The sequence below is a fragment of the Schistocerca nitens genome, chromosome 2 (genome assembly GCF_023898315.1).
Source record: "Schistocerca nitens isolate TAMUIC-IGC-003100 chromosome 2, iqSchNite1.1, whole genome shotgun sequence".
Lineage (NCBI taxonomy): Eukaryota > Metazoa > Arthropoda > Insecta > Orthoptera > Acrididae > Schistocerca > Schistocerca nitens.
In genome coordinates, this window is record NC_064615.1 from 824,735,567 (window position 1) to 824,752,834 (window position 17,268).

Below are 17,268 nucleotides of genomic sequence, written 5' to 3' on the forward strand. Positions count from 1 at the left end.
TGCTGACAGGCTGCAGACCAAACAAAAGGAGCACTTTTCTGAAGCAACAAATGCAAGAGGTGGGTGATACTAGCCATTCTGGGAATAAATTTGTGATAATACGCCACTTTTCTGAGGAACGTCTTAAGTTTCTACAGATTAGAAGGATGGGGCAATGCTGTAGTGGTGGTGACATATTGTCCCATGGGCCACATGCTCTGTTGGAAAATTTCAAAACCAAAATAAACAATGGAAGGCTGGAAAAAGTTAGACTTAGCAAGATTATAATTGAGGCCCATAGTTTGTAGAACAGTAAACAAAAAAACAGAAGTTAGGTAGGTGATCCTCTGTCATGGCACCTGTCACAATGATATCATCAAGATAGTTATGCATTGAGGGACAACTGTCGTAACTTGTTCTAAAAAATGGTGAAAGATGGTAGGTGCGCTAGTGATCCCAAACATTTCCCATTGATACTGATAGAGGCTTAAATGAATATTAACCACAAGAAACTTTTTCAAGGCCTTGCCCAAAGAAATCTGAAGGTAGACTTCAGCCAAGTCGATTTTTAAAAAGAATTGGTCCCCAGCCAACTTTGTGAGCAACTACTCCAGACGAGGCAGGAAGTAGGTGTCTATGACTGCCTGTCCATTAATAACAACTTTGAAGTCACCCCAGGGCTGGAGCTGACTGAATGGCTTCTTTATTACCACTAAGGGCATAGCTCACTCACTTCAGGAAATCAGTCTTATCACTCCCAGTGATGTTAAGCGATCTGGGTCCATCTTTACCTGATCACCTAAAGTTAGCGACAAAAGCCACACCCCCAAAAAAATGAGAGTGGTCAGAGGGTTTGAGGGCAATGTATGTTGTGAAATTGTTTGCACCACCTGACTCTGGGTCAAATAGATACAAAAGTCAGAACACAAGGAATCCAATTCGTGATAAGGCATGGGGTCTGACACTAGATGCACCACATCAGCAACAGATAAACCAAAAGTTGCAAAGGTATCTAACCCAAGCAAATATTTAGTACTTGCATCATTAATCACCAAGTATGTAATGGAGTGGACAACTGACTTGTAAACTGGCTGTGAATTGGCCAAGAACAGAAAACTGCTCTTTGTTACAGCTTACAAAGTGATACTCAAAGAGCACCAGCAGTGGGGACCCTAGCCTGGTGTACATCTATGAGTTGAGTAGACATACAGCGGCCCCTCTGTCGACTTGTAGGACACATTTCAATGGAAAGTTTGTTGTGGGCTTCAGATAACAGCAAATGTGGCAATGAAACATCGACATACCACTGCTATGTGACCTTTCCTTCTCCCCCCCCCCCCAACCCCCCACCCGACCTCCCACCCCCGCCCCTCTCTCTCTCTCTCTCTCTCTCTCTCTCTCTCTCTCTCTCTCTCTCTTTTCCCATGAGGCCCACTGCTTGGGGCAGGGTGCCTGTTAATGCTGCACAAAACAACAACACTGTAAACAATGGTGACATCATTCCAAGCCTCTAATTTGTAGTTCACAGCATGGGAGACCTTGAACAGTTGTGCACCATCAAAACCTCTTCTAATACATGTTCTGCAAAATGAAGGGCACATTGATGCACCTCCTTTTCTGGGGCCATAGAAATGATGGCCTCTCTGACCATGGTGTGTGCATAAGACTCTGAACTGACACTTATGACTGAGGCTGAGAAGCTTGGTCACCCTAACTTGGAACAATTGCTGCAGCTGCTTGTGACACTGGTAGAATTCAACACATGCCTTGACCACATGTGTATGCTTGTGGTGACAGGAGGGTAGCAAACCTCACAGATTGTCAAAAGAAAGTGATGCTGGTTTTGTGTAGGAACATTGGTACAATGAGTGATACTTGTGATGGAGTATTCACAATAAGTAAAAAGCCTTACAGACCTTTGTGTCGGCCACCTGGAATGCTATGAAATGTTGGTAAAGCCGCTTCTCATAAGCATACCAGTCTTTACAGATGTATCAAATGAGCTAGCCTGAATAATGCAGCCAACAATTGTTCCAACATAGCCATATGCACCTGAAGTTGATGCAAAAGTGACTGGAGTAAAGCCTTCATGGAAGAACCAAACAGCAGAAAAAACACAGAATCCAAAACACATAAAAACTTAACCCTCAATGTTGCCACTTGGGTTATAAATAGGAACACAAGGAAACAAATGACTGTAAAAGAGATATAATAGCATACAATGACAGTATTTACGTATGTGGAAAAGATTTAACATCTGAGGGCCTTGGATGCCCAAACATATTCTTAAAAAGATGCTATCCACATCAGGTTTCTCTGATTGCAGACATGCTGTTCTAATGTCAGCACACGCACTAAATTTGCCACAGTGGCCTGATTTATGTATGGTGTGGTTGGTGAGTGTAGTAAACAGCAGATTGCTACAATTACCTTTACTCCTTCCATTATTTTTATAAGAACAGATTGTAAAATGTTGTGGCGTAACAAGCTAGTCACGCCACACTGAGGAGGAAGCCGAAAGGCATGCGTACACACACGCCGACTGGCGTCAAGTCTGGAACAGGATAAGTTATGACTGCTATAAAGAAAATACGTAGCTTTGGAATATACTTAACTTTTAATGCTTCCTTTGATACATCTCTCTTGACTATACAAATGAGACTCGTAAGATACATGCACTGATACAATTGGCACCTTGCTAAGTCGTAGCCATTAACTTAGCTGAAGGCTATTCTAACTGTCTCTCGGCAAATGAGAACAAAGGCTTCGTCAGTATAGTCGCTAGCAACGTCGTCGTACAACTGGGGCGAGTTCTCGTACGTCTCTCGAGACCTGCCGTGTGGTGGCGCTCGGTCTGCGATCACACAGTGGCGACACGCGGGTCCGACATGTACTAATGGACCGCGGCCGATTTAAGCTACCACCTAGCAAGTGTGGTGTCTGGCAGTGACACCACATAAAACACACACATAAACAAATGCATTGCATCATCCCAATAGTTCATGCAGACATGTTGCTATTGTGACGGCTCCTGTGCCTATCAGAAGGCTCAAGGAATACCAGCAGATGGTATGCATAGCTGCAGTGACCAGCTAATCTAGTGACCATTTTATGTATTTATTTTTAAATTTTAAGTTTTAGTATATTTCTTCTTCTCATGTTAATGTGTGTTTCAGTGACTAATTGGAACAGTATATACAAGAAAGGCTCTGGGTATAAGTACTTGACACCCAGACGTAAATCATAAAATTATCTGTGCTAGTTTAATTATAGGGTGTAAGAAAGCACCTTAATTTCTGTATTATTGTTTGAATAAAATCTGATCCATTTCTGACTGATATTATCTGTGAAATACTTACAAATAGGAATTACACATTTCCACATATTCCCAAGCAAATGATTTGAGGATTGAATGAAAAGTAATGCTTCATTAATTGGGTTTGGATGGGAACGTTTTAATCAATCAAATGCACAAATAATCTTTAGAACATTATCTTTAATTGCCAATATTCACTTCTCCACATAATCACCAGCCAATTGGAGACACTGCTGCCAACAATGAACAAGTTTTCTGAAGCCATCACGGAAGAAGTCGACACTGTGTTTCTGCACCACAGTCTCACAGTTCTCTCCACGCCTTCATCAGAAGCATAATGATTACCCCATAGATCATCTTTCATTACTGAGAACAGATGAAAGTAAGATGGTACTAAATCTGGACTGTATGGAGGATGCCGTACAGTGGTGCCCTTTCATTTCAGTAGTCAGCATCCGGGCTACCCATTGTGCACAGATCTTCCAATAGCCAAGCAAAGCAATAATGTGACCCACACACTCTTGTGAAATGCCAATTGTACTTGCAAATTCTCTCTGAGTGATGACGATCATCCTGAACAATCTGTCAACATTTTGCTTGTGAAGCTCAGTAGTTGGTGTCACAGGACATCCAACTCTTTGATTGTCACGCAGGTCAGATGTTCCCACCTCAACATCTTTAAACTTACTCGCCCACCGACTTGCAGTACTCACATCAACACAATCACCACAATCCACCAAAGGTGGAGGCATTACTATTCAGTCAACCCTCGTATAAGTAGTTCATTTTACCTTAAATGTCTAAGTTCAAAACCAGCTAGTTTTATAACTAAATATACTCCACATTTCCATGAGTTCCTAAAGTAATAACAACATTCTCTTTTCATTTCAAAACTTGTATATTTGTTTAACAGTATTGATCTTTTTTGTTTAACAGTGATGAATCTCCAGAATTGGTGAGTTGCCAGTGTATGCTGAATACTCTGTCTGGTGAAAGACAAACTTCTCTTCTTGCATTCTCATTAATCTTCACATATGAAATGGAACCCAGTACAGAGTAAACTACAGCTGTTACAGACTATGTAAAGTTGTAGTGAAACACTTCATTGCTACAAATGCATAACATACTGAAACAACTGATTCTGCATATTAAATGGGAACATTTTATAAAATCTGCTTTTTGCAAGTGAAGTGTCTTACTATGTAGATCAGTGTTATGTAGTGCACATAACTATGTAATAAATGATACATATAGAGTGTAATGTTTAAACTACATCCTTACAACAAATAAACTTCGACTTCCTGGTATTGCAAAAAATATACAACACAACTGGATCCTGTGTGTGTAGTAATCAAACTATAACCTTTCATCAAGACTTTTTGCTACATTATCATAATGTTGTTGTTATGTGTGTCATTGTGAAGCAGTTAAATTTCCTGTTGTTAGGAGAGCATCACAAGCCCTCCTCATGTAAACTCTCCAGCTACCACAGCAACTTCACAAATGAAACAGGCCGCATCATCTCCAGTCCAAGAAGCATCAGTGACACCAGCTATCACCAACACTCAGGTGCCACAGCATCCATTCTGCATCACTGAGGGCCGGTTTATAGACCATTCAAATTGCAGGAGGTAAGACTTGTCACTGTTGTGACTACATGATATTAACCAAACAAAGAACAACCCTCATCAGTATATTAGCAACAGATTTAGAAAAAGATATCAATAGTCGGATTTGAATTATGACTAGTTAACTGTGTATTTAACACATCCAGAATGTTTATTTCTGGTGCTTTGTGTGTTCAGAATAAATATTTTATTTTTCATGGATTTTATGGTTAAAAAAATAGACACCATTACTCAAACTATTTTATGCGTAGTCTTCCATCATAGTTTTTTAAAAGTGTCAAGAATTTTGTCTGGTGTTGAACATCTTCAAATATTCTACATATAATTACACAGAATAGATGTTAATCGATGAACAAAATTAATTATCTGGACTTCTAAAATAATTGTGTCAAATACTGTGAATAAAATATTTTGAATATTCTTAGAATCACTGGTAGCTGCTGGCAACAGTATTTCAATCAGAAAAACACAGTCATAAATACTGGGAAAAATATTAGTCCAGTTATGTTTTTGAACACTTCGAGACTTCTAGATACAAACCTGGCAGGGAATGAGATCCCTAATGCATTGGTTTAAATTCAATTTGCAAATTTACTTGCAGGCAAAGAACCAAACAGAGGAAACATTACAAAAAGGTGGCCATACATTTCAAAGTAGACTTGCAGCAGATACGTTCATGAATCAGTGTATAGAGAAGAGCACAGCTAGCAAGACACTGAATAAAAGGTTCTGAACGATAACAAGTGTCAGAGTTTGTAGTAAATGTAACACAATTTAAACACTTTGCAGTGTTTTCTAAATTCCACCGAAACTCATTACAAATCAGATTAACTCTTGACACTGAACTCATTCCTAATATTTATTTGCTTACTATTTTAATGTCCCAATGTGGTCACTTATAATTGCAACAAGTCCAAGTTATCACAAATGGCTCATTGATCTCCCATTCTTACCGACACAGACCTCCGCTCTTCAACAACAATTATCTGCAAACCAAATTCACTCCAACAATGACAGCAACAAAAAACCACTCTTCCTGCCTGCTCCAGAGCTTGGTCACATGGTCAGCTGCTGCAGTCAAGTCTGTTATTTTCCCTGACCCACTTTCTCAGATATACACTTTACACTGTTTTGTATAGATTATGAAACTTCAGTTAACATATTCTTAAAGCTACATTTATTTAAATCTTATCCAATAACTAAATGTCTACACTTTATCCTTTTAATTTATTATTTTACTTTTGTTCAGAAAGGAAATTACAGTAGCTAGCTAAATACATGTCTGTATTCTACTGTGGCACCGTGAGACTCAAAGCACATTCCTTAATTGTTTTTTATGAACATAATAAATCATACTTACATAAATTATTACATCATAGTCCCTACTGCAAGATCAACATGCTGAAGCTAAATAATAGTGTTTGTGTGCAGAATTCTGTTGTATCACAGCTTAATTCAGAATTATAAATAATTTAACAATTTGTTTTTGTGCATATTGCACAACAAGCTTGCTTATCATATAACCGATGTCAACCCTATTTGTTGGTGTGTCATATGTGTTAATAAGAGGCCTGCTAACAGTTATTATGTGTTATAAATAAATAAACATTTAAACTTTAATTACTTCTAAATCAGAGTCGTATAAATATGGTAATAATTTTATCAAACAATGGAAACTCCAGGTTGTGATGTCAACAACGTAAGGAAAAGATAGAGTACTACCATAAAGATGATACATTAAGTTGTAGACAGGCAGAATTGAGAGACACTTACACATTGGGTTTTGACCATAGTGTTCATCAGAAAAAGAAAGGGAAACTCACACCATTCATTTACAACACCAAGTACATCTCTCACACACATTACCTCAAATCTAGCAGCTCGGATCAGAATGCAACTGTCACATGTAATGGAAGCAACAATCTGGAGGGGGCAGGGAAGGTAAAGGATAGCAGTGCATGGGTGGGTCTTCCAACAATTCCAGAAATGTCCTTTCATTTTCTGTACTTCAATTGTAGGCAGTTTTCGCTATTGGCATTCACATCCTTTGTTGCCAGGTGCATTAGCTTTGGGCTTTCCCCAGTGCCATGCTCTGTCCACACAGACAAACCAGACCTCAGCCGCTTTACTCATGCTGCAGCTCTGTCCAGCCTTCTCGATTCACCTAGCCTCTACAGATACAACAAAAAACCAGCTCTCCACTGCTTGCCTCCATATAGCACTCAACAGACGGCTGAACTGCTTTCTTTTTTTTTTTTTTTTTTTTTTCCACTTACCCCCATTTTGTGTCAATTTTGCCCATCACATTTGAGACAAAGTAGCACTAAGAATACACTCCTCAGTTAAAATTCCAAATGATTACTTATTAATTGGCACACAAAGGTGTGTGCTAATATTGTTGTTGTGTGTTAGCCTATTAGCCAGCTTGTCCATCACCTTATATCTAACTTAGTATATACAAGCTTTTGTTTCTTACTCTAGATTCATATGATGTCATAACACTTAAATCACACAAGAGAAAACTGACTTTGGTTGACACTATTCACTGCTAGTTAATATGTGTTAATTCCAGTCCTCATTGCCTTTAGTCTGCATAAGGTCCTTTTTTCCTTTTTTTTGGGGGGGGGGGGGCTTAGTCTTTTGACTGGTTTGATACAGCCCACCACAAATTCCTTGCACTTGCAACCTATGTACTCAATTATTTGCTCTGTCTTCCTCTATAGTTTTGTCCTCTACAGCTCCCTCTACTATCATGGAAGCCATTCCCTGATGTCTTAACAGATGTCCTATCATCCTGTCTCTTCTCTTTGTCAGTGTTTTCTGCACATTCCTTTCCTCTCCGATTCTGTGCAGAACTGCCTCATTCCTTATCTTTTCAGTCCACCTAATTTTCAACATTCATCTATAGCACCACATCTCAAATGCTTCGATTCTCTTCTGTTCCGGTTTTCCCACAGTCCATGTTTCATTACCATACAATGCTGTATTCCAGACGTACATCCTCAGAAATTTCTTCCTCAAATTAAGGCCGGTATTTGATATTAGTAGACTTCTCTTGGCCAGAAATGCCTTTTTTGCCATAGCGAGTCTGCTTTTGATGTCCTCCTTGCTCCGTCCGTCATTGGTTATTTTACTGCCTAGGTAGCAGAATTCCTTAACTTCATTGATTTTGTGACCATTAATCGTGATTTTAAGTTTCTCACTGTTCTCATTTCTACTACTTCTCATTAACTTCGTCTTTCTCCGATTTACTCTCAAACCATACTGTGTACTCATTAGATTGTTCATTCCGTTCAGCAGATCATTTAATTCTTCTTCACTTTCACTCAGGATAGCAATGTCATCAGCGAATCGTATCATTGATATCCTTTCACCTTGTATTTTAATTCCACTCCTGAACCTTTCTTTTATTTCCATCATTGCTTCCTCGATGTACAGATTGAAGAGTAGGGGTGAAAGGCTACAGCCTTGTCTTACACCCTTCTTAATACGAGCACTTCGTTCTTGATCGTCCACTCTTATTATACCCTCTTGTTGTACATATTGCATATGACCCGTCTCTCCCTATAGCTTACCCCTACTTTTTTCAGAATCTCGAACAGCTTGCACCATTTTATATTGTCGAACGCTTTTTCCAGGTCGACAAATCCTATGAAAGTGTCTAGATTTTTCTTTAGCCTTGCTTCCATTATTAGCCGTAACGTCAGAATTACTTCTCTCGTCCCTTTACTTTTTCTAAAGTCAAACTGATTGTCACCTAGCGCATTCTCAATTTTCTTTTCCATTCTTCTGTATATTATTCTTGTAAGCAGCTTCGATGCATGAGCTGTTAAGCTGATTGTGCGATAATTCTCGCACTTGTCAGCTCTTTCCGTCTTCGGAATTGTGTAGATGATGCTTTTCCGAAAGTCAGATGGTATGTCGCCAGACTCATATACTCTACACACCAACGTGAATAGTCGTTTTGTTGCCACTTCCCCCAATGATTTTTGAAATTCTGATGGAATGTTATCTATCCCTTCTGCCTTATTTGACCGTAAGTCCTCCAAAGGTCTTTCAAATTCCGATTATAATACTGGATCCTCTATATCTTCTAAATCGACTCCTGTTTCTTCTTCTATCACATCAGACAAATCTTCACCCTCATAGAGGCTTTCAATGTATTCTTTCCACCTATCTGCTCTCTCCTCTGCATTTAACAGTGGAATTCCCGTTGCACTCTTAATGTTACCACCGTTGCTTTTAATGTCACCAAAGGTTGTTTTGACTTTCCTGTATGCTGAGTCTGTCCTTCCGACAATCACATCTTTTTCGGTGTCTTCACATTTTTCCTGCAGCCATTTCGTCTTAGCTTCCCTGCACTTCCTATTTATTTCATTCCTCAGCGACGTGTATTTCTGTATTCCTGATTTTCCCGGAACGTGTTTGTACTTCCTCCTTTCATCAATCAACTGAAGTATTTCTTCTGTTACCCATGGTTTCTTCGCAGCTACCTTCTTTGTACCTATGTTTTCCTTCCCAACTTCTGTGATGACCCTTTTTAGAGATGTCCATTCCTCTTCAACTGTACTGTCTACAGCGCTATTCCTTATTGCTGTATCTATAGCGTTAGAGAATTTCAAGTGTGTCTCCTCTTCCCTTAGCACTTCTGTATCCCACTTCCATGTGTACTGATGCTTCCTGACTAATCTCTTGAACTTCAGCCTACTCTTCATCACTACTACAGTGTGATCTGAGTCTATACCTGCTCCTGGGTACGCCTTACAGTCCAGTATCTGATTTTAGAATCTCTACCTGACCATGATGTAATCTAACTGAAATCTTCCCATATCACCTGATCTTTTCCAATTATACCTCCTCTTCTTGTGATTCTTGAACAGAGTATTCGCTATTACTAGCTGAAATTTATTACAGAACTCTATTAGTCTTTCTTGTCTCTCATTCCTTGCCCCAAGCCCGTATTCTCCTGTATCCCCTATAACTGCATTCCAGTCCCCCATGACTATTAGATTTTCATCTCCCTTTATGTACTGTAGTACCTTTTCAGTATCCTCATATACTTTCTCTATCTCTTTATCTTCAGTTTGCGATGTCGGCATGTGTACCTGAACTGTCATTGTCGGTGTTGGTTTGCTATTAATTCTGACAAGAACAACCCTGTCACTGAACTGTTGACTGTAACACACCCTCTGGCCTTTCTTTGTATTCATAACAAATGCCACAACTGTTATACCATTTTCTGCTGCTGTTGATATTAACGTATACTCATCTGACAGAAATCCTTGTCTTCTTTCCATTTAACTTCACCGATCCTTACATCTAGACTGAGCCTTTTCATCCCATTCTTCAGGCAACAAAGCCTTGTGTAACTCTGCATATGATTATTTAAATCACAATCAGCCTCCTCCTGTCCTAATCAACTACAATTGACATCATTCAGACTTGCATGCTCACCATTTAAGAAAGCACAGGTTTCAGTTTTATCCTCAGGGCAAACTATAGCAGTTTCCATATCATTGCACATTTCCATTTCCATAACTATCACCTACAACCACAGGCTCATCAACATTATCAACAAATAATTCAAACAATGAATAATCCTTTCTTTACTTTCTGCATAATTCTCCCTGCAATTCACTAGAGAAATTACCTCGTTCCTTTCTTCATCACACCTATTATTACTGTGAACATTGGCCCTTGTTTCCATATCCACTTCTGTTTCCCCTTTTGATGAAACTACAACATCTGTCTCTGATATGTCAATGAATTTAGTTGCACTTAAACCAATATTGTCCTCTGATTTTGTTGCTCTCTTAAATAATCTCATCATTGCTAAAATTGCATTGTTCATTACTGGTATTGACCTATGTACCATTTTCTCTTTTTACTCTGTTTCTGTAATTATTAAATTCTTCCCAAAACTTTTGATTACTTAAGACAGCATTCATATGACACTTCCTAACTTCTTTACTTTCCTTGCTAATTTTATTCCTCATCCCATCATGTCCTTGTCTGGTGCTGTTCAAGTCATAATTACCATTCCCCATGCAGACATTAAGTTTTTGACTGCCTATCATGTCCATTTGCATCTGTCAATTCGCCTATTCTCATACCTTCCCTATCACTCCTCTGATCAAAACTGTTCCTTCTCCCTCCAAAATTTCTGTTATCCTTTTGTGGTCTGCTTCTCCAATCTATATCCTGATTATTTCGACCATTTATATCCTCTCTACACCTGTTATTGTGATTACTTACTGTCATTTATTACTGTACTCTTTTTTATTATTTACCCTTTCACAATATCTTCCATTCATTCTCCCTCTGTTCCATATATCTAGATCTATAACACAAAGCCCTGTCATCTTCTCCACAAAATTTAGAAATTCCTCTACTGACTTTGTTGCACTATGAATCAAATCCCATTGCAAGTGCTCTGTTAACCTTTTCTTTAGTATTGAAATTTCTGTTAGCACACCCAGTGGTCTATCCAAGCAATGTAATTTATTCAGTTCTTTAACAAACAAACCTCTCTCATACTCTCCTTTCCACTCTTATAACTAAGTCCATTTAAAAAATCATTCTGTAATCTTAGTTGTTTTGACTGACCCCAGTATTTATTCAAGAACAAAGTTTCAAAGGTCACAAACCTTATCTGCATTTTGGCTGCCCATGTTTAAGCACCCCCTTCCAACGGTATCTTAACAAATTTTATTCCTGCCACATCACTCTTTCCTGTCACAAAGTCATCTCTGTATGCAGCCAAAAAGCCAAGCCAACTGCATGGTATTTACTTTCCCCACTAAATAGTTTTCACCAATATCCGTGTCCCATAGAACATCTCAACACATTTCCATAGCCTGCTGCTGCAATGATAATTGTTTCCCTCAATAAATTCATTTCGCCTTCTAGTTCCCTTTTATTATTGCAGATTCTCTTATGAAAGTCAGAAATTCCCACTTTGATTAATTTAATTTCTGCCTCTGTCTGTCTTTCAAGTAATGTGCAGTTTTGTACCTGCACCTGAATTTGCCCCACAAGGTTACTTTGCACAGCTTCTGTTTTTATCTCATTAACACTATTTCCACCCCTCTACTCTATTAGAGAGTTCTGCAACCCTTTTAACATTATTTTCAAGATTATTTTCTACTTCTGCACATTTATTTTCCAGCTGATCAATTTATTACACACAGCACTGATTATATTTCCCAGTTCCTCACTATTCTTGCCAATTTTAGATTTTATCTCTTCAAATTTATCATCAAAACCAGATTTTATTTCACCAACTGGTTTCTCACTTACTGTCTTTATGAATGAATTCAGTTTACTTTCTCGCACCCATTCCTCTTAATACTTTAATATCCTAATTCAGTTTAAGGGGATATCAAGGTGGTAAGGTAATGACCACGGTCCTCTCTCCTAATCATCAATACTTTTATTACAAGACAAACGTACAGGTCGAAGACTAGGCGGGAACTGAGGTCCCAGAAGTAGACAAAACAAAGATCAACTCAAAGACATGATACAGATATGATGTTCTGGTCTATCGATCTGTGGATCGACGCCACATAGTTCCCCCCTGCAGTAAGGAGTACGTACCCGAAGGTGGGGGTGGGGGGTGGGGGGGGTGGGGGGTTGGCGAGAGTTTAAGTGGGTTACAGTGAGTTCCTCCACATCTAATGGCGTGGGCCATGTGGGAGGAGAGCGTGGAGCAAATCCTGGAATGCTGATGCTGAACTCTTGAAGCGACGTCGGCAGTCGTAGTCGGCGGCTGGTGTGGGAGCACTGGTGTGGAAGGGTGTCGTCAGCAGGGAACCTAATGATCACCTTTCCACTTGGCCTAACGTAAGCACGTAGGTTGCCACACATAGCACTTCAAGAGATTTTGAAACGTTTCACTACACGTTGTGACACACCACCTAACGAGTCACACGAATCGTCACACGCAAGCAGCACTAATGTGGTATCACCACTAACGACGACAGATAAACCACAAATGTCATTAGGATGAATGTGGGTAGAGAGCTCGTAAGTGGCACCTGCTAATGGAGAGGTATGCTGAGCCAGTGTGGTAGGGAAACCGAGCATGGTGAGGGCAGTGTGCTGTGAGTAGAGTGGTGAGTGTCAGACGGTGAGGTCTGAGTGGGCGTGGCAGGAACCTGCGGGCTGTACCAGTTAGAAGAGTGGCACAGTGTGCTGTCGCATGAAGATGGAACTGTTATATTAGAGCCCTGTGAGCTGGGACCTCTGCTACAGGAGCCGGGAGGTGGAAAACCCCGGAATGAGTGTGGGCTCATTGATGGGGCCGGTGTAGTTTACTCGGATCATGAGCAGAGGAAGAAGGCCGAGGGTGGCCAGAGAGTGTGGTCTCTTCGACGGTGGATGAGGTAGGGGGAAACTCAATGCGAGCAGGTTTAACCCTGTTGAGGGAGACAGTAGTTACTGAGCCCTTAATTACGATGTCCATTGTGTTACTGGTTTGTTTGACAACTCTGTACGGGCCTGTGTAAGGGAGCTGTAATGGGGCTTTTACAGTGTCATCGCGAAGGAACACAAATTCGCAAGTGTTGAGCACCTTGGGAACATATGTGTTTGGCGGAGTGTGGCTGGAAGGGGGCGGGGGGTTGGAGCTTGTTACAGTGTAACCTCACCCGTTTTACTAAGGACGGCAGTTTGGAGGGTTTGGCAACTGTAGTAGGAGCAACAAGTTCGCCTGGCAGTGTAAGGGACTGGCCGTAGATGAACTCGGCCACTGAGCCTTTAAGGTCTACCTTAAAAGTGGTCCGCAAACCGAGTAAGACGAATGGCAGGGCTTCCGTCCAAAGGAGGCCACAGCAGCGTAGGGCCGTCTTAAGCATCCTCTGCCAACGTTTCCGAGGCCGTTGCTTTGGGGTTGGTATGCTGTTGAATGAATTTTCTTTCTACATATTTCAGAAAACAAGGCAGACTCAAATTGATGGCCTTGGTCGGTCGTCAAGTAAACAGGGCAGCCAAAGCATGAAATCCAAGTGTCTATGAAGGATTGTGCCACTGATTCGGATGTAATATTGGGTAGTGGGGCAGCTTCCACCCAATGAGAGGTTCTGTCTATAATAGATAGCATGTATGTGTAACCCTCGGAGGGGGGATGTGAACGTGCTGGAAGCGGCTGGGAGGAGCGGTGATGCTGCCTAGTGGGGGCGATGTGTGCCGCGAAACTTTATTTTGTTGGCATAGAATGCAGGCACGGGCCCAGGCTTGGCAGTCGTGACGCATGTCACACCAGACGAAGCACTCTGAATTAAGTCTGGTAGAGGCTCTCACACCTGGATGAGCTAGGTTGTGTAATTTGTCGAACACTTGTCTCTGTAGAGGTTTGGATATGAAGTGTATCAGTTGATTTTTCACACCAAACCTCGCCTATGACACAGGGAAAGGTGGATCACACAGGTTTGAGTGATGAGCTGTGGTCGGAAATAAGGTCCATAGTGTCCGTATTGGCAGACTGCAGCTGAGGCAAGTTAGAGAGGTCTATCAGAGTTGTGAGAGCGCCAACACGAGACAAAAAATCTGCGACCACATTATCTGCATCCTTGATGTATCGTATGTCAGAGGTAAATTGCAATATAAAGTCCAAATGACGGAGGCGTCTAGGTGGAGGGTCAGTCGGGGGGTTCTTTACAGCAGCAACTAAAGGTTTATGGTCGGTTAAAATGTAGAAGTCACTGCCCTAAACCTCGGCACGAAAGTGTTTCACAGCCTCATAAACTGCCAAGAGCTCCCTATCAAAGGCTGAGTACTCGTTTGGAGCACCGTTGAGCCTCTTGGAAAAGAACTGCAAAGGAGAGGTAGTATCTCCGATGGTTTGGCTGAGGAAAGCACCTACTGCAGTATCCCTGGCATCCATGGTAATAGAAAATGTAGCATCTGGATGCGGGTGGGCAACAGTCACTGGATTTGCTAGTAGGTGCTTCAGTTTGTCAAAAGCTTGTTCCATGGCAGGGGTACAGGGGACCGGGCGGTTACCAGTGTATTTTTGCCAGCAAGGGCATCTGTTAGGGGAGCCTGAACCTCGGCTGCAGCAGGCAAGTGCTTCCTATAATAGTTAACTGTTCTGATGAATCTTCGCAACTCCTTAAATGAGTGAGGGCATGGCAAATCCAAAACAGGTTTGATTTTATCCTCTGGAGGAGTGAGGCCCTTAGCTGACACAATGTAGCCTAAGAATCTTACCAAATTCTGGTGCAACTGGAGCTTCTTATTATTCAATTCAACACCGGCAGTGGTAAGAGTGTCTTTAACAATCTGCAAATGTTCCTTGTTCTTTTGCAAAGTAGGACTGAAAATTAGAATGTCGTCCAAGTAAACAAAACAAAAATCCAGATGAAACAGCACCTTGTTTATGAATCTCTGCCAAGTTTGTGCAGCGTTGCGGAGGCCAAAGGGCATGAACCGGTACTGGAAAAGGCCAAAAGGTGTTGTAACAGCTGTCTTTTCAATATCCTCTGGTGCCATCGTAATTTGATGATAGGCCCTCCTACAGTCTACTACGGAGAAATATTTGGTGCCTGCAAGAGCATGGTTAAAATCCACGACGTTAGGAACCGGGTACTTGTCTATGATACTACAAGAGTTCAACTTAGTATAGTCGCCAACCATACACCAGGTGCCATCGCTTTTTGTGACGAAGTGGATAGGCGAGGCCCAGCATCTGGCAGATGGTTAGATGATGCCAGCTGTTAAAAGATCGTCTATTTGTTTGCGAGCCACTTTCATGAGTTCTGGCTTGAGACGGTGTGGTCAGCAAGAGATAGGCGGTCCGTCTTGCAAGCGAAGTTTGTGGGCGGTGCTGTCTGTAATCACGGTAACGCGCGATGTGGTACACGAGGTGACTGTCTGTGGTATAGTGTGCACGGCGGCCGCTATGCTGTGTTGTGGCGCGGACGGCGAAAGTTTGCGTAAGTGCCAACTGTTGGGTGGCTGAGAGTGACAAACAAGTGAGCTACATGAAACAAGGCTGGTACACTGTTTATTCGTAACCAAAGGTGCTGCTGTCGAGCTTGGTGGCAGTAGCGGGCGCGAATGAACAGCTGATGGCAGTAAATCAAAAACATTAATCTGCGCCTGGGAAGTTAGCTGCGCAAGCGAGGAGGGGGATGAATGTGCACTCGAATTAACACAGTTAGAGCTGGCGGGAGAGCGAACACTGTACAGTTTATGTGGCACACGGTCACAAATGAACTCGGGCGCGAGAACACTGTAGTGGCACCGACTAACCTTGTGTGTTGCCGAGGTGTCGTCTGCTGCAGGCTGCTGCCATGCCAAAGATAACTCGTTACCTATGTCATTGAGGTAATGGCGTAGCTCAAGTTGTTCCAAGCGCAGGCGTGTAGACTCGACACGCCCTGTGAGCCACTTATTGGTCCATGACAAAACCTTGGAGGAGGGGTTATTACACTTCCTAGCCAGGTGGACCTGTTTAGCAGTACTATTGACACTCGATGAAGCACACGGGATGTGTTCCTGCGTAGGGTGGTAGAACACTGTATTCTTGATGAGGTCAGGCCACAATTTGAGGTGTCATAGAAAGTCGATGCCCAAAATGGGATCATTGATATCAGCCACCAGGAAGGACCACTTCAGGTTGCACTCAGGCAAGAGGGACTCTGCATATCAAGTAGAACCTAAGTGCGACAAACTAGATGAGTTTACAGCACGTAGGACAGTTTTGCGTAGTCAGATCTTTTCAGTAGCAAGACGAGATGGAAGTAGGGAAACATCTGTGCCCGTGTCGATGAGAAAGTTTGTGCCAGAGTTCAAGTCACGGACGTAGACTCGTCCATTTGAAGCATTAGTGTTGGACACAGAATGGAGCATGGGACAGCGCCTGTTGTTTACGTCGCAGAATGTGGCGCCGCTGCCTGTCTGCAGTTGAAGTTTGGGTAGGAGCCCACAGTGGTTGACAATTGCATGCTTATTCTCCAAATTTTGCATGGAAGAAACAGTATTTATGGGCGGACGTCTACTCCTGCGAGCGGTCAGACGGCGGCAGCCCAGAATCTTCTGCGGAGTCAGATGTGCTGTTGTTGTGCGAATGTGAAGGTGCCGGTAGTGCGACGAGCTTGACAGACTTAGGTTTAGTGGGGCATCCACGTTGGGGCCCTGGTTGTGGTTGGAAACTGGCATAGCTGCCAGACAGCTGGGCCAGGTGTTCACGTAGTAGAGTGGAGTAAGCTCGGTCGGCGGCGTGCAAGTGCTCTTCATAGGCGGAGATGGCCGTTTGGATAGACAGAGGCAGCTTTTCCATCCAAATCTTGGTGAGCGTGGCGTCTGGCATGTCGCATTCACCGACGAAAAGTCGAAGGCATC

At 41.9% G+C, this 17,268-nt stretch overlaps 1 protein-coding gene across 2 annotated transcripts in view; it reads left to right on the plus strand.

Annotated features, from left to right (window-relative positions):
* Window positions 1-17,268, plus strand: part of LOC126237083 (uncharacterized) — a 190,851-nt gene that overhangs the window by 155,844 nt on the left and 17,739 nt on the right. Inside the window, exon 8 of one of the 2 annotated variants that reach the window (XM_049946882.1) lies at window positions 4,742-4,926. In XM_049946882.1, the coding sequence (XP_049802839.1) occupies window positions 4,742-4,926 (185 nt within the window). Of the gene's footprint in view, window positions 1-4,231; window positions 4,551-4,741; window positions 4,927-17,268 lie in introns of those variants that run through there. The other variant, XM_049946883.1, reaches the window with a different exon arrangement.